This window comes from Podarcis gaigeae (genome assembly GCF_964106915.1).
Source record: "Podarcis gaigeae genome assembly, chromosome: 5".
Classification (NCBI taxonomy): Eukaryota; Metazoa; Chordata; class Lepidosauria; order Squamata; family Lacertidae; genus Podarcis; species Podarcis gaigeae.
The window spans coordinates 73,050,864-73,074,659 of record NC_139681.1 but is presented as its reverse complement, the minus strand read 5'-3'; the positions used below and the strand labels follow the sequence as shown (position 1 = coordinate 73,074,659).

At 41.0% G+C, this 23,796-nt stretch overlaps 1 protein-coding gene across 1 annotated transcript in view; it reads left to right on the top strand.

The window, feature by feature from the left end:
• The first annotated feature begins 302 nt into the window (after window positions 1–302).
• The window catches only part of PID1 (phosphotyrosine interaction domain containing 1), a 101,000-nt gene continuing 77,506 nt past the window's right edge, over window positions 303–23,796 (top strand). Inside the window, exon 1 of the mRNA XM_083738629.1 lies at window positions 303–708. Coding sequence (XP_083594755.1) covers window positions 679–708 — 30 coding nt within the window. The 5' untranslated portion in view covers window positions 303–678. The remainder of the gene's footprint in view (window positions 709–23,796) is intronic.

Sequence of the window (23,796 nt, the reverse complement as noted above, 5' to 3'; positions counted from 1 at the left end):
GGGAGGCAGTGGAAGACAGAAGTGCCTGGCGTGCTCTGGTCCATGGGGTCACGAAGAGTCGGACACGACTAAACAACAAATGAACGCCTCCCTCCCCTCAGCCCATTTTCGGTCCCTGCGCGCCTGAGGGCAAAGCAACCGGCCGCCGCGCGCCAAAGCAACTCGCGCGTCACACGCCGCGCGCAGAAGCCGCCGCCGCCGCCGCCTCTTGCAGGCGACGAGCAAATCCAGTCAGCAGCGCCCGAGGGCGGCCGGGCTCCCAGCGAAGGGTGGGCGGCGCTGGCGGAGCGAGGAGGCGGGCGGCGGGGCGGGGCCTGGAGAGCCTGGTCGCCCCCCTCCCCACGTCGCTTCTGCTGCGCTGAGGGGCCTCCGGCGGCGACTAGCGCAATAGGACGGCGGAGCTCGCCTCGCTGAGGAAGCCGGCGCCAAAGCTCGACATCTTGGTCGCGACCCAAGTTCGTAGCCGGGGCTCCCGGGGCTCCGGAGCGCTCTCCCTACCGGTCTCCCTCGCCTCTCGCCTGGGCGGCGCTTGCCCTTCGTCCCCGTCGCCCGCTGGCGGCTCGCCCCAAGCTGACACACGCCGAGCAGATGTGAGCGAGCCTGGCCAGAGCCCCGCAGCCGCTCCGCAACAGCCAGCTCGTTAGCAACAGTGTCCCGCCAGGTCCCAGCGGGAGAAATATGTGGCAGCCGGCAAGCGAGAGACTGCAGGTAAGCGAGGGGAAGCGGCTGCTGCCGCCGGTGCCGGAGGCGACGGTTATTAGGACGGGGAAAGTGTGGGGGGTGAGACGGAGAGACTCACTCTTGTCATGTGATTGCAATATTTGTGGCGAACTGAGTAAGGGGCAGCGAAAACAACAACTTGGCGCCCTCCTCCGCCTGATCCTGCCTGGCAGATCCTTCTCTCGCAACTTTCCTCCTTCGCCAGGCGCATTCCACAACGGACTGGACGGGGCTTCGCTGGGGAATCTTGACTCCAGATGTGCTCCTTTCTGCAAAAAGCGCAGATGACTTGCAGATCGTGGATTCTTGGGGGGGGGGGGGCGATCCGTCTCTGGCTCCGAAAGGAGCTTCTCTTGAGTGAGACGTGTAAGAAGAATCCTTCCTGATTCTTTATAAAGAGTCCTCTGCCCCAAATCGTTGAATTCCACTTCTAAAAGGTTTTTAATACAGAAACATACTGTTAGTCTCTCTCTCTCTCTCTCTCTCTCTCTCTCTCTCTCTCTCTCTGTGTGTGTGTGTGTGTGTGTGTGTGTGTTTGGCCGGGGAAACGAGGGACTGACGTTTTGTAGGGCGCGCAAGAATTTTCATTGACATCTGCTTGCAAACGACGAGTTGATGGGATCTGGTTTGGAATATAGAAGAGTAGACTGTTATTGCTCAACCCGCTCCCCGCCTCCCCCCCCCCCCGTGTTGGCTGAACGTGGTGCTTTTTTTTTTGTAGAGGAGTCATTAACAAAAACGAATCGAGGTCCCTAGTGAGTGTGCGTTCGTGCGCGCGCGGGAGGGGGGGGGGAGTGGTAGAGCAGGGGTGTTCTTGCTGCAGGTCTCTCTCTCCTCCTCTCTCTTGCTCTGTCTTTTTTCTTTTTCTTTTTTTCTCTCTAAAATATTCTCCAGATGGTCAGCCAGAAAGACTGCCAGATAAATTTACAGAATCCCACAGACAAACTTTTTGGCAGAGCGAAGCTGCATTCAATCTCAGAGTAAACTTTGAAGAAATTCTAAAGTGGCAAAACAAAACAGTATTGGAGGCCGAATGGTTTTGAAGGCATGAGTGGAAGAAAATATACTAATGCAGAATATTTATTTGTAAGGGAAGGGCCAGAGGTTGGCAGGCATGTGTAAGGACCTGTATACTGGATGGGAGACACATGCTGGTGTCTTCTTGCTGCAAGTATGATCTGTTTTACAGTGGTGGGTTTAGAGTGTGAGTTTAGAGTACATAATATTGCAGTCTTGATGGTGCTGAGTTGATACGGGGACAACTTTTTAAAGTTGCTTCTGTGGTTTTACTATGATTCATCCAGCCGTAATATGAGGAGTTATTGACTTCTCCCTGCAGATATTTGGGAATAAAAGCCTGTTGTATCCCTCTGAAGATCATGCACTGGTAGTTGCAGTAACTCTTTAGTGTGCTCCCTCCTCCTCCCGTTGAGTATTGGTGCTCCTGAATGCACAATAATTAAAATCCTATTGAAGCTGTTCAGATGCTGTTGTATGCTTTACTTAAGGTAGTATGTGTGGGCTCCAAAGCACATGTCTCTTGGAAAGCAAACTGTTCTGGCTTGCTTTCTGCGTTGTGATTTTTCCACACTAGACATATCAGCTTTTTGTTCAGGGAATATTTGGCCATAATAACATTGGCTTAATGTTTTACATTGTCATTTTAGCAGTGTTGTTTTCTAAAATTGGGCTGTTATGTAAAACTGCTGGCAAACTAAAGAAATGAGCAATAGTTCAGCAGACTTTTATGAAAGAAGTCCATCATCTACCATTATGAAACACGCTCTTAAAATAAGGTTCTTCTGTTCTCCAAGCTGAAATCCTCAAGCCATTTATTTGAGCATGTAATTATCTGGAGTAGATAATAGGTATAGATCTAGGCCTGGCACCAGGATCTTAAAATGTAGAGATAAAGATGCCATTATATTTTTCTGAGTTGAAGTACAACTGACTATATTTGTGTTGCTCTTCTAGATAGGTGTTATGGTTCAAACACTCTTAAAAAAATACTGATATTTCAAAGAATATTGACATTTCAAAGGTTTCTAACAGTTATGATTATTTCCTTTTAAAACGGAAAATTGTCCTTGTGACAATTCATGCCCTGGAAACTTCTTAAGGGATCGTTCCTTAAAACTACCTGTGAATTGCAACTTTGTATTTGTAGAACAAGAGTACAGTAATAGAGTGTGTCTACCACTCCAGTCTATTGACCTTCCTAGATAGAAGCAAAGTACATTTCTGAATTCTTCAGTAAAACCTGTTCCTTTGAGACACTTTCATGTTAAGAGAAAAAAACTTGAGTAAAAGAAAATACTAGTATTTCTTAAGTTGCCCCCCCCCCCAAATCAGGCAAACATAGTAGAGTTTTTATGGTGCAAGCGGTATGTGTGTTTAATTGACTGGGGTCTTGGATTATTGGGATGTGTCATCTTAATCTCCTGCTGAGTACTTTGCATAGTTTCTGAAAATAGATTTAGAGAGCTACAACTCTTAGAGTTCCAATGAGCCGTGGAATATATGAGTATGCTCTAATGTCCTCACTACAGAGAGCTGATGCTCCTCTCTCTCCCATGTCTTTGTAAGAATGCTACAAAAAAAGTTCAGAGATCCCAGCCCATCCACTCCCAGTCAAAGTGAGGGTGTTGTGGCCATCTCTATTCAGCAGAGCAAAGAGCCTCCAAAGAGAGCTTCAGTACATGAAGTGGACTGTTGCTTTAATGCTGTGGGAAAGAGTGGGCAACATGGCCAAGGTAATGGGTCACACTGATCCCTTTCAAAAACACTGCCTTGCTCAGTACCACATTAACATAATAAGTTTCTTCTTAAGACCTAAGTGTTCAAGGCACATAAACGCATACCATTTCTCTTGGTCAATGAGCTAGGAGTATTTAAAAAAAAATCTTCCCAAAGTTCATTTTTATAGTTCAGGAACACCACAACTTGATAAACTGGAGAGTGAACATATGAAGCTGCCCTATTTTTCACATTTTCTTCTCATCCAGCTGGTTTAGTATTGTTTACACTTCCTAGGATTTTGGTCTGGGGTGTCTCCCAATCTTCCCCTTCCCTTTCTCTCCCCACTGCAGACCCTTGCCTACATCCAAGCTTTTCTAGAACACTAGTCTTTAACTTCTCAAGCCTGTAACCAAAACTTGCATTTATAGACCCAGTTTCATTTTTCATTTTACCATATGGAATCACATTTTTTGGGGTGGGGTGGCATGCAGTTGCATTATATTGAATTAGGCTATTGGTCTATGTCAGGCATAGGCAAACTCAGGCTTCCAGATGTTTTGGGACTACAACTCCCTTCATCTCTGACCACTGGTCCTGTTAGCTAGGCATGATGGGAGTTGTAGTCCCAAAACATCTGGAGGCCCGAGTTTGCCTATGACTAGTCTGCGTGCTGCAGTGTTCTATAATCTAGCCTTTGCCAACATTAGTGCCTCCAGATGGTTTGAACTGCAACTGCCTGATAGGAGTTGTGATCCATAATATTTAGAGGGCACCAGTTTGGCAAAATCTAGCTTAATCTGACTAGCACTGGCCTCCGAGGTCCAAGGCAAAGTTCTTCCTAGCTGCTCCTTTAACTGGAGTAGGCAGAAGTTAAACCTGGAAACTTTAAATATCCTAAGCATGGTTTGCTGAATATTTTACTCAGAGTAAAATATTGAAATTAATGACTCTAACTTAGCCATGCTTATTACTTTCAGTGGGTCTGCACTGATAAAACATAGCTGAATGCCTTCCAATTTTTACAAGCCATACACTAACAATAAAAGGAAATAAGAACCGTTGATCTGGATGAACAGTCAGATTAAAATTGGCTAAATTAAATTGCTTCAATTCTATAGATGCTTTCTCATCTGAAGATGATAAAATATAGAAAATGATGTTTTAAGGATTTTTTGTTAACAGAAAAATGGAAAAAGCTTTTTTTTAGAAGGTGAAAATTGTCAAATGCTTCTGCAAACCATACTCATAGTGACTGTATCTAATTTAAAGCCTACTGTTCTGAGTTGGCAGAAGTGTTCCCCCTGCCTTTCACGTACTTCACATTTTAAGATAATAAATATACATGGGAACATGAGACCCACAGAAACTAAGGCAAAACAAAGCTTGTTGTGCCCTTTCACTATATCAACTTCATAAAGTTTCTAAAACAAATACCTAGAAAGAAATATCTGAACATATTAAACACAGGTATTGGTCTCTGGCAGATATTGTGCCTTGGAGGTTATATTATTTCTGCAGCTGGAACTGAGGGATTGATTTCAAAGAAAAGAGCAGAAAATTTGGAGACTTGAACTGATGCAGTTTAGCCAAGTCCGATTTGGTCTCTCTGAATTTCAATATTTTCAGTTTACTGATCACCTGTCCTATTTTCAGACACAATTTCTTTATTCTAATACATGATAGCCTATGGACCCCTGATGGCACTGATGTAAAGGCAAAGTATACCCAACAGGGGCAGATTGACTTACTATCATCATGTCCAAAATGTGGGTTGGAGACCAGATTTTCAGAGCAAAGGAGCACATTGTTGTGGGGTGTTCATTTCTACTGTCTGCTGTTTACACCCAAATGCATACCCAGCCCAGCCAGGCTATGATACTGGAAATAAGTTTGACCAACACAAAAGTGCTGTGTATGGGGGGGGGGGCGTTCTAAAAATTGGAACTCCCACTTCATACGCTCACACTCTAGGCCTTTGAAGACTTTGCTTCCACCACCAAGTAGAGAACTCTGGAGCCTTAAAGGACCAACCCTCTGTCCTGAGGACAGGAACTTCACCTCCATTCCACAGTCTTTTTCCTGGTGCATTACCTGCTTCTCTGGACTGTGCAGTGGGCGCCATCTGATTCTTGAGACTCGGGAGACTGTGCCTTTGAGGGTCGTGAGTTCTGTCCCTATAGGCCCTGGTGGTCTGAGAGGTTCCACAAGCTATTCCTGTCCCTCAGCCCCTAGTGCAATGGTCTCCCTATCTTGTGCCCTTGCAGCCTCTTTCAAGGATCATGACATGGTTGAACAATGAGAAGGATACAGGACAACAAACTGTTAGAATTCCTGCTCCACGATTGCAGTCATGGGGTTTTTGTCTTTCACATGACGGTATATGTTTTGACTCCACAGAGTGGGAAGTGACGGAGACAGGATGTTTGTGTTACTGTGTTCTGTGAAGTGGGACTATTGTCCTTTGTTCTTTTTCTCTTTGCTGTCTGATACTAGAGAGAGGGGGAGCCGTGTTGCAGTGCTCCATGTGTGTTTATATGTAAATAAAGTAGATTAGCCAAAATGCTGAGTTGCTGAGGTCTGTCACGCGCCTGCTGTGCAAACTATAGGTGGCATCGGTCACTGTGATGTTCAGGCTGAAGAAAGCTTTTGAAGCTCCCGAAGGAAAGACCAGGAGGGAGAGAACATGCCAGTCAGGCATGTGTCTCTGCCAGGGTCCTATTCGAGTGTAGGCTGAACTCCTGACACAAACCATCTTTGCAAATTATTTATAGAACTGGTTGAGATATGCATATCCATCACTTTAAACACTCGCATTTGTGAAAAGCTCTTCATGGATGACCTCAGACAGTGACCAGTGCCAACTCAGCTTCAATATTTTTCTCTGGATTCAGTTCTCACATTCAGCTGTCAGTCATTGTAGTGGAAAAAGCAAAGTGCCGCTTCAGTTTCACTACTGCTTGGGATGCCATAATGTCTGGACAACAGTTCTAGAAACATCATAATATCCAGGGTACATCTATACTGAACTTTGTAGTGTTGCCAGGGCACGAACCACATGGTGGCTCTGTCATTGAAAACTGAGGTATTCTGATGAGCCACAGCTTCATTTCTAACTTTGCAGCCAGCTGTGATGCTGGCAGCTAGCCAGTTCCTAGTCCCAGAAGGAGTGATTGTGTTTGCAGTGCTTTGCTACAATGGTAGTGTTAAAATGGACATAAGTGCTGTAGCCTTCATTGGAACATAGTAAATATTGCATTAGAACAAATTAGTTGATGGTATATGTGTTTGTATCTTTTTTTAAATCTGGCACTTGGTTTGGAATGAGAAAATATTTTACTAGAGCAAAACAGGTGATGAAAACAATGTACAGAACAGTGTGGTAATTGTAGTATAAAATTATAGTTGCTGGAACAGTTATAGCTCAGAGAATGGGCTTCCCATAACCAGGATGGAAGCAGTGAATTTTGAAAAATAATAACAATTCAGCCCTTGCTGACTGATATAGGTGGCTTCAAATGCTTGTCTGGAATGGCAGGGACTTTTTATTTTTGAGAAAAAAATAATAAAGATATTATAATTGATACCACTGCTTGAGAGTTTGCCATATTCTTGCATTAAGTTTAGACTTATTTGGATCTTGAGTGCCTAAAATGAAGTTTTTGACACCTTGGATGATTTTGTATTTGTACTTGGATGTTAAAGGTGAGGGTTTACTTTCTCCAAGCTTGTATTTTCATCTCTCATTTATTAATCTGTTAAAAGAAATATTAAACAATGTGCAGATGCCTGTTAGAGGTTATCGTGTTAATATTGGTAGTATGAAGGAATACCCATTGATGGGATACAGAGACACATGCAGAAACATCCTTACTTAGAAAATACCAGTAGCTTTGCATTTAATCTTGAACTTTCGCATGTGTGAATTAGCTAACTATGGCAGTGTATGGATTGAAGTGCATTATATATTTATGGTGTGATGTTAACAGAGAAATCACTGTACTGGCTGAGAAAATACTACCTTTGTTTTTGCTGTTGCTTCCTATTTATTTTCATACTATCTAAGCTGTAAGACAAAAGATGAAATTGAACATGTCTGCCTCTCACCCTTAATTAGATCTTAAGTCCCACACACTTTTTCTCTCTCTTAAGGTTGCATTTGTTCTTAATTGAGATGATGTGAAGAGTGGAGAAATGTTTTGAGGAAAAACCTTTTTCTTTCTTGTGGCTCAAACATACAGCTTGGATTGGGTGTGTGTGTGTGCAGTGGATTGAATAATCTTACAAAAAAGATGTTTCAGAATTTTACAGGATTCTTATTGATTTTGTTCTCAAAACATGAGTTTTAAAATGTATAGCCCCGGCTGTGTCAAAGGCTTGAGACAGATAGTATCTCACTGCTCTGGAGGTTGCATGTGATAAGACTAGTAACTGTAAATGTTAGGTTGGTTTTCATGGCTTTTGGAACAGATGGCTCCGTGTTCAAAGCTAGCAGATGTTAGAATTGTATCTGTTATTGTGGTGACAGCTCAGTGATGAGTTGTTGACACACTTGCAAAAAATACCATTTTTTTTAATTGGAGAATTAACTTCCTTACTAAGCTATGTTTTCTGTGTCTCTCAGCACTACATTACATTTGATGATAAATAAGCAATACTTACTAATCTTCTCAGGTAAAATGGGATTTGTATGATACAATCCTCTATTTACTGCAGAACACCCTAATTGGCTTCAAGAGGATTATTCCAGAGTTACTTATCGGATCCACCCAGCCATGGCAAAACTGTCATCTGAAATCAATTAACTGCATACTGATCTTCAGATTTTGCACATCCAATGCAAATTCATCAGTATTATTAATGTGAGAAGTCTGTCACAGGGACATATAAAATTTGTTTCTGCCCTTCTCTGTGCCCAGGCAATCCATGTTCTTAACATTCATTTTACTTGTTTTTATACAGCATCTTAGACAATCCAGTACATATAATTTAAAACCATTAAAGCACATTATAATGAATTTGAATGCAGCCATACATTTTAAAGGTGGCAAACCTGTGGTCTCCACATCATTTATTCCTGCATTGCAGGGGGTTGCCAATCTGGTCCCTACTGCCCACTAGTGGGCATTTCAGGATTCTAGGTGGGCGGTAGAGGGTTCTATGGTACAAACTGAATCCTCCTTCCATCGAGCACTGGTGGGTGGTAAGGAAGTTTTACCATCAAGAAAGATGAATTAGTGGGTGGTAGGTATAAAAAGCTTGGTTACCTCTGGACTAGATTTTACTTAGGGTAACTTCCAACTCCAGAGTTCTGTGATTTACCATCTTTCCCATTAGACTTGCTTGTTATCATTCCACTGAGAAAGATATGTTTGTATCTAAATTTCCATTTCCAAAATATCTTCTAAGGCCATAAGTAGATCCCTAGTGATTCAGACCAAAATCTATCCAATCCAGCTCCCTGTTTTCTACGATGGCCAATTAGATGCCTAGAGGAAGCTCATACACAGGACATGAACACAGTAGCTCTCTCCTGCTGTTGTTCCACGGCAACTGGCATTCAGAGTCATTATTCCACTGAACCTGGAGTTACTATACAATCATCATGCTAGATAGCCATTAATAAACTTTATCCAACATGACTTTGCCATAATTCAACTAAATTCATTGCCATTACCACATTTTGCGGTAGAAAATTCAATAGTTTTAACTTTGCTTCCTTCTCGCTGTCCTGAATCTCCCACCATTTAGTTTCATTGGAGGACTCTGAATTCTATTACTATGGAAAAGGGGAGAACAGCTTCTCTGTATTCACTTTCTCTACACCCTGCATTATTTTATATACCCAGACCTAGTTCTACCATTAGGTAGAAAGAGACAGTCCCCTTGGGGTTAGGGTTGCTATAGTCCCCAAAGTGAAAATCCAGACAGAGTCCTTGAGATTTTTTGGGGAACACCCCCCCAAAAGATTGGAGGCTCTTCTTGGGTTTTGTAAAGCATTTTTTAAATAAAAACAAAACCAGTAACCAGTGTTGAAGTAAGATTCAAGTACCAGTTCTGTAGAATGCCAAGTGTAGGTACCGCTCCGACGGGAAGGTAAACGGCGTATCCGTGCACTGCTCTGGTTTGCCAGAAGCGGCTTAGTCATGCTAGCCACATGACCTGGAAGCTGTACGCTGGCTCCAATAAAGCGAGATGAGCGCCACAACTCCAGGGTCGGTCACGACTGGACCTAATGGTCAGGGGTCCCTTTACCTTTTTTATTAACACTTTTCACAATACAGTAAAAGACAAGCTAATCTACACAAAGAATAATAAAAAGAAAGGAAAGGAAAAAGAGGGAAGAGAGAGAATAATTCAGAATCCTCTCTCACAAGTCTCAAATTTTGTTCCATACATAGAAAGGTGTGTCCTCCCAGTTTTCACCTGAAAGCATCCCAGGCTTCTCCCAGCCTCTCACACGGAGAGATCTCCACTTCCCGGTCTCTCACACAGGGTCCAGACTGAGAACTGTACACAGTTTTCCAAGAGAAGTTGCATCTTGACAATTTCTTCCGGGCGCTTTCTTAATGATCCCTAACATGGAATGCACCTTCGTTACTGATACTGCAATGAAAACTTAAGTGTTGTTACAATTTGTAGCTAAAAGGTGAAAGCAAAGAGGTCTTTAACATCGATTTTTGTGTGTGGGACGTGAGGGAAGTTGATTCTTTGTTTGACTACTTTCACAAGTTCAAAGGACTTTATTTCCTAGACTGTTCTTGCTATTTGAGTTAGTATTGAGTTAGGAAACTTGAAAACAAAGCTCTGTGAATTCAGAGCAGCTCATCTGGCACCACTTAGGTTTGGGCAGTTCCCTTTTTCTGTGTTGTTTATACTTTGCAGAAAATGAACAGCTCTGCAAAAGTGCTAAATTTGGGAAATGCTGTGTGACCAAAGAAAATGAAAGTCTGTGGGTCCTTTGTAGAAAGACTTTTGAGAAGCAGGATCTTAAGAGATTCATTTAAAGCATATTGCCTTATGAAGTTAACAGTTCATCTAATGATTGAAATCTCTGGTTTCTTTGAAAGTAGCTAATTAAAGTTCTGAATAATTTATTGTCTAAGGCTGCAAGCTTTCAAATGGGAGTTGACCTTTCTCTAAGTTGTAGGCATGGAGAGACTTGGACTGTCAGTTTGTAGCAGTTTAAAGTTTTGGTTTGTTTATTTGAATATCGAATGGCAAATACTTTGAAACCATAGGAACAATTTGGTTGCAATATCTAAGTATTTTTAAGAGTTACCACAGTACTAAGTGTAAAGAGGAACTGCTAAACAATGCTCTGTGCTTTTGTACAAAGCTGGAATGTTGATTTCCACCTGGGCTCAGTGTTTGAAAGAGCCAGCCTGTAAAAGTTCACAATTACCTTACATTCTAAAGTCTCATGCAGCAAATACAACAGACTCATGGTACCCTAAAGACTAGCAATTTTCTCCCTCGAGCTTCTGTGTGCAAGAACTTGCTTCACATGATGCATGGATAAAGTCTTCTGCAGCTTGATCCCAAATGCCTTTCCTTGTGTTGTCACCATTGCCCTTCTTTGAGTTCCCAGTTCCACACAATGTCTGTTCATGGTGAGAAGCTAGGCTTTTGATAAGTTTTTTAAAGGCCCTGAGGACTTTAGTTCTTCTTCTGCATTGTCTCTCAGGAGGTGGTACAAAACACATCTTTCTGTTTGGTCTTTAGTTCTGCCTATTTCTTCTCTTTATTGGTCTATTCCTTCTGGGCTTTCCCTTCTTAGATTTGCTCAGTTTGGTTCCTTGTATATTGCCTTAAGTGCTAGAATGGCAGCTAACAAATGCTGATGACAAAGATTTGGACAGTTGAGTGAAGAATATAAATAGAACCAACCGACTTCTGTCCCATTCTTGAGTTATCTTCCACCAGCTCTTTAAATTGAGTTGGTAACTGATCATTCCTCCTGTGGGCAATTTGTGGGCTCTTACTCTAGTTATCTTATGCAGGCTTTTATTTTCTATCCAGAATTTGATAATGCTCAAACTGAATTCCTTTAAGCACTTCTTTAGCCTACTTTAAACATACATTTCAAAATAACTTTGAGTATTTAATCTGGTAATTACTAGTTGGCATTGTATGTCTGCCAGTGGTTATACTTCTTTAATCTTCATAAGTGTGGTCCTTGCAAGCCTAGTCCTATGTGCAAAGAAAAGAACAAGGTTTGAGCAACTCTGTTAACACCCTCATTTTCCTTGCAGTAAACAGACTCACTGCGTAATTGTGGATTGTAAAGAATTGTTATAAAAGTGCATCTTTGCCTTCACACATACAGACACAGGGCTATCTTGCTATCTTCATTTCTCTATAGTAACTGGTTTATATGAAGAAGGTAGGAGGAAAGCTTGTATTCTTTCCCCCCTTTCTCAGACAATAGTTTCTCATTCCTAGAATATTTGTTTGTATGCCAGTTTTCATTAGCTCTTAAAGCCCTAATTGAGCTTCACACAGAATCGTAGAATTGTAAGGTTGAAAGGGACACTGAGGGTCATGTAGTCCACTGCGCTGCAATGCACTGAATTCAGAAAGAGGTCATTTGAAGTCAGTGCTACAATTGTGTGTGAAATAATGGTGTTTGTTAATTTAGAAGTCCTTGACTTCTTTTTGTGGTGTCTTCAGTGATACATTGCCTTTCCTTTTTAAATTTTTTTTTTAAAAAGTCATGTGTGGCCTTGAGTTTAATTATCTGAATCTGTTAAAGTTTTCTAATAAATGTGGTTTTAATTTTGAAAGAAAAAATATTTTGTGAGGGTTTTTGGCATGTTTATTGATGGAATACCAGTTTCAGATGTCAAGTGGCATTCTCTATAAAACTAACCAATTTTTATGATGATGTATGTTGAACTTGTCTCTATGCATGAGAAGATGTGTGTCCAGAAAATATTATATTCCATTTTATAATAGAAATGTTGGCCCTCAACTATCATGGTCCCAGCCTTGACCTCAAGATATAGCTGAGTTGATGCTGCTGCAGCCGTGGTTGGGGGATAACCTGGCTTCCTGATGCTAAGCCCTAGGACTGGTGTTTAGGATCCAGTAGAACCTAAGCCCAGACTTTTATGAATGCCCTTCCCTGAGTCCAAGTCACTTGATGGGTCAAATACCTCCTTCACACCCTACCCAACAGCATGGGAAGCCTTCTAATGGAAAAGTGCTTTATTTAAGGCCAAGAGCTTGGCACTCATAAGAGTTTGCATTTTTTATACAAAAGGGTGGAGCTTAAGTGGAGTTGATAGGATAGAAGGATTCACAGGGTCCTGACTACCTCTAGCCTTTCTCAGAGCAAGTTGTTCACTTGGAGCTTTCCATGGTACTGCAACTGTCAGGCTGTCTTTCTTTGCAAGTGTCTGCATCAGATGGTTCAGACCATCTACAGTGTGAATGGCTGAGAGGTTTCACTGTAAATAGTTTCTCTTGTTTAGACTTTTTGGCTTTTTTATAACTGAGATTCAGCAAGGGCTCTTTAATCTTAGCATTAAACATGACATTTCCAAATATCAGAAGGTCATCTCCGTTCCTTTCCTTCTCCCTTCCAACGGGCAAAGGAATAACATGGAAGCAGTCAGTGGACATTTTGAAATGCTTGCTGCTATACAGCTTAATCATGTTGACATATTAACCAGTATTTTATAGGATCAAAACAGGTACACATGCTGGTTGTCTTAAAAGGCTCAAGCAAGCAGCATTTATTAAGTAATTCTGAAAAGTTAAACACAGAAAAATAGTACCTGGAAATTATACCTTTTTTAAAAAAAATTCAAACCAGTATCCTATAATTTTTTAGTCTATCATTTAGTCTTTAGTTCCAAAAAAGTCACAGTGCGTGACTCTCCCTCCTTTCCTCCTTTTCCCCTTCCCTCCCTCCCTCTCAAATGTCCAAAACATGGATCTTAGGTTTCTCTGAGTACTTACCTATCTCTACTGTCTTTGTTACATTATAAAAACAACTCATCTACTTTGGCGGGGTATATAAATAACAGTAAATATACACAGATAGCTGCTAGCAGTTCCAGAATTTCAAAACTTGGGTTATACTACAAGGTTATTGTTGAATCTAGTACTTAAGCAATAATATAGTATACCAGCCAAATGTATTTGTCAGATGATGAGCTCCAGAAGTATATACACTTCATAGATAGAGGTACATAGTTTAAATATAGAAACATTTGGATAGTGTGTAACTCTTGCTCAGCTCCGTCCTCCAAGTCAACAATAAATGGGATGGGGCGGCCATAGATGATGTCTTTTTTAAAAAAAAAGACTTTTCAATTATCAGGTACTAGCCTGATTTTACAGAAGTGAGTATAATTAACCTTTGATTTCCATAGACAGGGACACAGGTGAGTGGTGGCAGTCTCTAGGGTTTAAGACAGGGGTCTTTCCTAGCCTTGTCTGGAAAGCCAGGGACTGAACCTGTGATGTTTTGCATGCAAATATGTGCTCTACCACTGTTCTGTGGTCTTTTTCTAGATTCATGCCAGTTCCTACTATGGGTGTGGAAACTTGCTGTATCTTGTAGGGTGTTGCTTCTGTAAAAAGTCTTGTTCTGTACTGACCCTTGAACTGTTTCCTATGTTGTCAGGATCCGGGGAATCAACAACGGCTGTACAATTTTCTTTTTCTTACCAAGTTACTGGGATACAGGAGTAATTAAGGGGTTGTTACCTTTGTTGTTGGACACGTTCTTGTCAAGTGTCAAATATAGGTTGTTCATACCGGAATGCTTGTTTACTTCGTAATTTTCGCTTTTGAAAAACATTTTAACTCATAGGGATAGTGTATTCAGTCATGGGGAAAAGTCTTGTTTCTTTATGAAGACCCACCAAATTGTTGGAAAAAAAACTACTGGGATCTTGAAGAAGCCTGAGCTATTCCTAGAGTGGCCTTATAGTACATCTGTTTCTTCATCAATCCTCCAAGAAAGTTGGAGTGTTGCCCATTCCACCAGGGGTTCTTCACCATTGTTTGCTGAAACTGAGTTGGAAACTTGTTCCCAAATGAAAATGGGTATTTTTGCTACTCAAGCTGGCAAAATAGTTTGCAGATTTGGGGTGCTGGTCTATAGGGAACTAGTGGAGTCAAACATCTGATGAAAATTGAGTAAATGACCAATGGACATTACATTAAATATACCAAGGACTGCAATCCTGTGCATAGTTAGTTGCAAGTAGGTTTGATTGAATGGACTGGGCCTTATTTTTAAGTAATTGTGCATTATATTCTTGGTATAGCATCAGAGGCCTTCCTTGCAGAAAGTTTGGCTGAGAGGACGTGGTTGCATTACTGAATAAACAAAGTTATGTTCTCAGGTAGGGATGTAATAGAGAATTTTATATTTGATAAGACAGCTTGCTTACATCAAGCTTCAGCTTAAGTGGGTGTATTGTGTGTGCATACATGTGTGCACAGTAGACAATAAAAGACAAGGTATCTCCAACTTGTCTTGCTCTAGAGTTTATTCTGTTTGTCTGGAGAGTAATAGACTGACCTTTTGTTTCTCTGTTATGGTTTGAGGCTTTTGGCATATCTGAAGCTTTCCAAGATAAACTAAACGAGTGTGGCTTGGCATTGGAAAAGCTTATGTTGAATGAAACTAAAGTTTCGGCAGAAATTACTGACTGAATTAAAATGTTATCAACTGAGTTATGGATGTGGTTGTGGTCACTCGGGGATAAACCCTGGCCTCTTGTATATGAATAGTTCAAATGTTAATGTTGGTTTTGCTAGAGCAAAATCAATCCCACTGAAATAAATGGTTGTTATCCAGAATTTGCTCCTCCAGAAGATTACACAAACTTAAGAGTTATTCACTGTGTTAAAAAGAACTGAAATAGGTTAAAATAAGTGACCAATCCTTTCACATCACACAATATGGATACATTTTCCAAGGGAAAATGCATATAAAATATTTCAGAAAAGGAGCTTACACTAGTTTCTCCACTCTACTCTTGTGATGTTCAGATTCCCTAGAGTCCCTGCTGGAATATGCTCATGCCTATCTGAAGAATGGAATATATTATAATAGCATGTACTACATGCTGGTCTTGCATAGTCATTGCTTGTCAATATATTATACGGTAACTAAATATGTGGCTGAGAGATGTAGCTGGAATTTGCAATATTGCATTACAATGGTACCTCGGGTTAAGTACTTAATTCGTTCTGGAGGTCTGTTCTTAACCTGAAACTGTTCTTAACCTGAAGCACCACTTTAGCTAATGGGGCCTCCTGCTGCTGCCGCGCTGCCGGAGCACGATTTCTGTTCTCATCCTGAAGCAAAGTTCTTAACCCGAGGTACTATTTCTGGGTTAGCAGAGTCTGTAACCTGAAGCGTCTGTAACCTGAAGCATATGTAACCTGAGGTACTACTGTATTAATTAATTCTCTTTGCTCCTCTCCTAGGTTTTCAGAACTCTAAATCTTAGGGGATCAATTGCTCCATGTGGAGAAACTCTCATGCAGAATTATAATGCTTGTACTGGCTCTGCAGGTAGAATTATAGTAGGTCTTGTATTCTTTCCTAAATATTAGAGGTTTGATCCAGACTTAATAATGCTTAGGGTAGACCCATTGAAGGCAATTGGACTAACTTATGTGGATTTTATTGGTTCTGTTCTAAGGTTGACCAAGCCTGGGACCAACCCTAGCAGCCTTTGAGGCAATGTGCAAAGTTCTCTTTGATGACACAGAACACTGACCCTGGCTGCATCAATAACTCAACACAGCATCTCCCAGTTGAACTATACTGGAAATGCCCTAGAAAAGAAGGCAAGTTAAAAACAACCACCAGTACAAATTTCTTTAGCAGCACAAGCAACCATTTGGTTTCTGAGATTTCTTTTTGTTTTTTCTCATTTGCTGGAATAGCCCATTAGCTGATACTATAACATCTAGTACAGTGCAGCTACAGCCACTAAAGCTTTCAATTAATACATTTGTTTGAAATGAGTACTCCCTGACTTTCAAGGACATAGCAGGAGCTCCTGCCTAGTTTTTAATGTATGAAGTTTTATCCAGAGGGTAGCCTAAGTGCTTATTACTGTGCATCGACAGAGAACCATATAATCAGAAAATGAAAATTACCAAGGAATGTCTGCTGCACCAATGGTTTGGAATGGCTATTCTCTAGCACAAAAGCCTGAGCAGGATTGGCTTTTCCCTCTGCATGCTCTTACTTTCTTATAAAATCTGTAATAGGTACCACATGTCTATGGAGAGGATTGAAGCAGAACACAATAACTCTGCCGCTCAAGAAATAACCAGCTTCTAAGGAAAGCTAAGATATAGTCTTTGCAGTTACATGGCATGGTGAATTTTGTCCAAGTATAATATAGTAGTGTTCTCTCTTCAAAATTTCTGAAGAGCTCTCTTATAACATCAGTCAGGAAGGTAATAAAATACGACAGGTTTTGGGAAAAAAACATTGTTGTACAGTAGAAGGGGGGATGTTAGCAGGCACAGAATCCTTATCTATTACTTTTCTTTTGACTTCCTTCTTTCTGTCTCTTTCTCATTTTATTACATCCTATTCTATTTTTAATGTTTGGAATGGATTTACATGCCTTGGTTTAGGAACAGCACTAGTTAGTGCCATCCCTAGAATGCCTGATAAAAGTTGTACCAAATGATAAAACTTCTAAAAACAGTTCAAATACATGCAGACTTAGATCAGATGCAGATTCTGATTAAAATGTCACAACAATTTAAGATGCTGGCAAAGCAGAAAATTGGCAAATGAGAGACAAGGAGAAAGCAGATAAGTTTGAGGCGTGATGTCTGAAATGAACCTCTCTTACTGAAGGCACAGGAGAAGACTGCTGTCTGAAAGCTGAACAAGAAAAAAATAATGCGAGCTAGTGCAGCATAGCAGTTAATGTTGGACTAGGAACAAGGTTAAGATCACTCAGCTGCAGAACTCACTGTGTGACTTTGGCTTAGACATTCTATTTCACCCTAGCCTATTTCACAGAGTTGTTGAGGATATAAAATGGTTGGGAAAGAACCAAGCTCATTCAAGGAAAAGTGGGATATAACTAAACATCTAGAGGTCTCTCTTAAGAAAAGCCTTAGAGATTACTTGATCTTAAACTAAGGAACAAACTTCAATCCTATCAAGCAGAAAAGATTAAAGTCAGTTTATTGAAAGCCTATTTATTGAAAGGGACGTGGGTGGCGCTGTGGGTAAAACCTCAGTACCTAGGACTTGCCGATCGCATGGTCGGCGGTTCGAATCCCCGCAGCGGGGTGAGCTCCCGTCGTTCGGTCCCAGCTCCTGCCCACCTAGCAGTTCGAAAGCACCCTTAAGTGCAAGTAGATAAATAGGTACCGCTTTATAGCGGGAAGGTAAACGGCGTTTCCGTGTGCTGCTCTGGTGCTGGTTCGCCGGAGCAGCCTTGTCACGCTGGTCACGTGACCCGGAAGTGTCTGCGGACAGCACTGGCTCCCGGCCTCTAGAGTGAGATGAACGCACAACCCTAGAGTCTGTCAAGACTGGCCTGTACGGGCAGGGGTACCTTTACCTTTATTGAAAGCCTAAAGTGCAAAAAGATGGAAAATCCAGACATTGAGAGAGCTCCTATGCTTTCAAAAGTTGCACAGAATTTGATTTGAGCTTGCACATTTAAGCACAGGAGGAGATATGCAAGTTTCCCTGGAGAACTGCCCCCAGCTGAATATGAAGTGATTTAATTTTGCAGGTGATGAATCTTCATAGCATCTGAAACAGATCTTAAAGGCATGGGAACATGAATTCTCAGCAGCTTATTATATAGATAGATAGATAAATTTATTGTCATTGTCCGTATATACACAGTATACACAACAACGAAAATCAAACACCCAAGACCGGATTCACATACACATTCACACGTATCTCCAACACTCTCATCCTATTCAGACATAATCTATTAGAACATAACATAATCCAGAATATAACATAACCTATTAGAAGCATAGCATAACCTAAAACCTATCTCATTCCTTACTACTCACTGCTTGCTATTTCTTACAACTGGCCCTGAGATCATTATTTAGTGCAATCAGAGCTCTTGGATAGAAACTATTCAGAAGGCGTGTGGTTCGTGTTTTCATTGTCCTGTATCTTCTGCCCGAAGGCAACAGTTCAAAGAGGTTGTGAGCAGGATGGGTGGGATCTCTCAGGATATTGTGTGACTTCTTCAAGCTGCGAGACGTGAAGATCTCATCCAGGGTTGGTAGTTGGAGCCCAATAACATTCTGGGCAATTTTAATTATTCTCTGTAAAGCTTTTTTATCCATTTCAGAGCTGCTCCCATACCACGATAATATACTATAGGTTAAGACACTCTCAATGGTACTGTGATAATAGGACAGAAGTAGGTGCTGAGATAGATTCAATCCCCTGAGCATTCTCAGGAAATACAACCTCCCCTGCACCTTCCTCACAACCATATTAATATTTGCAGTCCATGAGAGGTCCTCAGAGATGTAAATGCCCAGGTATTTAAAACTACTGTGGAGTGCAGTACAGTGTTGGACATGCACAGTATCGCTAGACCTAGAACCATGGTTTGAAATTGGCTTAGTATCCTGGCTTGTTATGAAGCTTTTCCTGGTTTGAACAAAATGGGAGACTACAGTTAATTAGAAACTTCCTGGCTTAATTGTGGCTAATGTGAATGGAAAAAAAAAAAGATTGTATGTAGGGGTGTTGCTAGGAAGTTAAAAAAACTTGGGGGCATGAGTCAATGGTCCAAACTTGCATGTGTCAATTTATATGTAAAGATGAAAAAATAGGTTAACTTTAGGAGGGGAAAACATCTGGCTGATGCTGCCATGATGTGCTCTGAATATGGGATGCCTACAGAATTTTCTGGGCTGAGTACCTATGGACCTTCTGCCACACCCATAAAAGGTTTGGAAAAACTGCTGCTCATGTGCATATTGAAACCAAAATGAGTCTTACCCAACATCTGGCAAGACTCGTCTCTTTGCCCAACATGTGTGCATGCCTGCACACACATGCAGTGGGCTACTATGAAATATGGTAAACTTTGGCATTCCATTGTAATTAGTAAATTAATATCAATAAGTACATGTTTCCCCCCCCGATGTCTGCTATTTATTTGCTTTGAGGGTGGTAGAGGCCTTAGGAATGCAGAAAGGCACCACAGAACTCAATGAATAGAAGATGTGAAAATGGCTTCTGTTGGAGGAAGTCATGGTGCTTCTAAAGTTTAATTTGAGTCTGTTGAAGTCAATCAGTGTCTTTGTACTGGCTTGAGCTGGCACTGGATCACATCCTCTCCTTTTAAAGACTCTGCTTGTATTCAGTACATCTGTGAGAAAAATAAATATTTACAGTGTATTTCCCTTCAGCCTTTATTAGAACATAGGGATAGGATGGAAGGAAGCATTATGGGCATCTTAACTTCATATGTAGACTGCTTCTTAAACAGAAGCTGGGAGAGAAAATGGAGCAGCCAAGCTCTGTTGTGCCTCCTTTTTAATTACATGCTAAAAGAATGAAAGGGAAAAGGCAGACTTCCTTTCGCCACTGTAGATTTGCATTTAGAAATGTGCGCACACTGGTCCCTTTCACTCTTTATTTACGTGAAGGGGTAACAAGTGAAGAAAGGAGCTGAAGGATGGCAGCTGAAGCCCCATCCCTGTCATCCACGCTTGAGGTGTGGAGGTGTTTGTGCAGGGTTGTAGAACAAGAATGGGGAGCCACTGGCCCTCCAAATGTTGTTGGACTCCAACTCCCATCAGCCCTAGTCAGCATGGTAAGTGATCAGGGATGATGGGCATTGTAGTCTAGTGACATCTTTCTAAAACTGGAGGGAAGCACTACTTGTAGAGGTCTATGTGTGAATGCTCCCCGCCTCAGACCTCCACACAAATGTGTGGATGGCTAGACTGGGAGGAGCTTTGTGTTGGGGTGGAAGTAGACTTTATAACATTTATAACACTTTTGAAAGGGGTACTCAAAAAACCATTTCCCCCAACAGTTTGTAAGTAGCCTTGCTATACCAGTGCTGACTATGGAGATTGGAGAATTCCAACGAAAACTGAAATGGAAACAGAAATGGCCATGTTTGTTTGTTTGTTCCATGTCCAGAACCGAAATCAATCCAGTGAATATGATTGGTATTTGCTGCTGTTGTTGTTTGCAGTCTGTAAATGATTCGCAATTGATTCCATTTCTATCCACCTTCCAGTTTGCATTGTGTTTCCTTTGCGTTGAAATGAATGGGGTGGAATAACGTAATGTAATGACAGCGTAACTTATGTAGTTTACATAATTAGTTACGTAAATTATGTAAGTTAGTAATTTCGCCACAGCAGGCAGTAAGATGAATTACGCAGTTTTGGGTGGAACAAAACAGTGCTGCATGCGATGAATAAATGGTGGAAAGGAAAATGATGCCTTCTTATATCCCTAACGGAGAGGCTATTAAAATCAGAAAATACACAAGAGTGCTTTTTCAGGAAGAAGTCTTAATAGTATAACATTTGTTTAGGCAAGTGCTTTTCTCAAAGACCCTGAATTTATTATTTTACTGAGCCAAATATTTCTTTGCTGGGTAGGTTCTCTCTCAAACCATCTAATCAGGCTACCATATATGTATGTTTTTCATTTACAAACAGCATTGTTCAACACTCTCATATTTTTAAGTAGTTGAGAAATGGCCTTTTAAACTGAACAGTGAAACTTGGAGTTACTATGACTGGGTTCAAACTACCTTTTCGTACAATAGGTAAAGTAACTTTTTATTTTAAAGGGTTTTGTTTGTTTGTTTTGCATTCTAATATATGAAAAAGCACATTACACCAGTTCCCACACTTCCTGGAAAATGCCCAAAACACATAAAAGGGACAGGCAGCAAAGGGGAGGTCCCAGAGATGCCTAGAAGTAGAGAAAAGAACAGGATTCTTTTCTTGTGGGAAGTTTTGATATTATGGCAGCATGCTACTTGGTTTTTGAGATCTTTTCTTGTGAGAGATCTTTAGGTGGTAAAATTAAGAAGAAGAAAGAGCACACATGGAAATTGTGTTAATTGATCCTTTAATCCAAAGTATAACTCAGTTCAGAAAGTTTGCCATGATAATACCACAGAGTATACTTGGGGTTTTAGCAGTTGAACTGTAAGGACTGCCACAGGGATGTTCTCTTATATGACCCCATTTGGATTGAGTGGGGAAGTGTGAAGTGCACAGAAGAGGTAACTTGAGCAGGAGAACTTCCTGGCATCTTCCACCCTTGATAATGAGGCCGTTGTTTGTGTGCAAGCTGTTCACACCGACCACTTTCTCACAATACATAATTTGTGGTCTTGTTCCTTGAAGATGGTTTATATCAAACAAAACTGCCATTCATAAAGGGCCAAGCAAATGTAGTAAAACATGATCATAGCTGGGAATTGCTGCAAACTATGGATTTATGTCAAGAATGTTAATGATTTGTTTATGAATAAGTGAGCCCATAGTATTGTGAAACATTCTGAGAATTGCTGAATTGACAGTTTAAACTGAACTGAGACAATTCCTGAGCTAAATAAGCTGTATTGGTTGTGTGTGTGAAAGAACTGGTTGCAGCTAAGTTTATGGTTTTAATAAACAGCACTTTCTTTTACTCAGTCTGTCCAAATTATAAGTTGCTGCTGCTCACATATAAACATGGGTTTTCTATCTTTTTGTTTCTCAGCCCATAAGGAATAATTATGAACATGTACCCTTGCATATTGTAGATGATTAAAGCTGCATTTTAAAATCTAGCTGTTAAGAATCCTAGCATTTTAGAAAGCCCAGTATGGATTTGGCTACTAAAGCAGTATTCCAGAACCATAGTGAAGATATCAACTTTGAAGTTTATTAACTAATAAATTATCATAAACTTTTAAAAAGATTATGAACTGCAAATTTCATTAAAGCAACTTGGAAGTCTTCCAGGGCAGAAATATTTTCTTCTATATCCAGGAGCTATGGCTATGTGAGCCAGTAAGCAATGGGGGCAGCACATTCCAGGAAATTGGTTATTTCGGGAATATATGTAGAAAACCCCTTATGTGCTTGGCATAATCATGAAACCCTGATGCAGTTGTAACTCTATATGTAAAGTCCTTCTCAGTGAGGATTTTGCAGAGTTTTGCAGCTCACTTGCCAGTAAATGGTTACATCAGAGACGTGCTTTACTGATTGGAACAGCTATGTACAGATTGGAAATGAAGCACAACTTGTTTTTTCCTATATGGCTGTCCTGTAAATACTGTTTCCGCACTTACTAAGCTGATGGTTCCTGGAGTATGTCGAGATTTGAATGGTTTTCAAATATGTATAACTTTGGCAAACCATCTAGACAACATTTCCGCAGCCTAGATGAGGACAGGGGGTAAGGATATTAGATGCACAGGCAGTGCTCTGAAGTAAATTGGCTAACTATGAAATACTTTCTTCTTTTGGTGCCAAAGAGGAGACATTCTGGAGCCAGTTTTAATACATCCACTATATTTGAGCAGGCCAGCATCCAGAGGCATCAGACTGTCCCTTCTAGTCTAGATTCTACTCATAGTATTGAGAGCTTAATTTTAAAACATGCTGAAATGAATGGAAGCCTGTCCATTGATTTGGACCTTTGAACTGGACTCATTAATGGTACTTATGGATAAAATAAAAATAATAATGTTTGAGGTTATTGCTGCAGTAATTTCTAGAGGCTGTTAGTGGGCCACTTACCAGAAACTTCTTCTTATAAAAAACTTTCATTTCAAAGTGTATAAGAGCTGCTCTGCTGCATCAGAGCAAAGGTCTATTCAGGCATGCCTGTTTTCTCCCAGCCTGAAAGATGCCCATGGGAAACCTGGAAGCAGATCACATTCTATATTTAGCATTCAGGCCTTAAAAATGCTTTCCATCAATTAAGTGAGGCTCACAGGTATACAGCTTCCCAGACCCTGCAATCCTTTCTTAAATGTTCATGTTATGCTGGCCATTTCCATTGCTATAGGCATTGGGACTCATTTCCTGTACAGTGGACCCTCTAGTTATGTACCGCTCTGGATATGTAACTTTTGGGTTATGAACGTGGCAAACCTGGAAGTGTATACTTCCAGGTTTCACCGTGCGCACATGCACAGAAGCAGCGCCTCTGCCTACAGACTTTTCGGGTTGTGGATGGACCCGGAGGGTCCACTGTATATGATTCATTCAAGTACAGCAGTGAAACTCCTCTCCACTCCCCCAAGACCCATTTTGCTGGTTTTGCCATGCGCGCATGTGCAGAAGCGGCACCTCTGCCTACAGACTTTT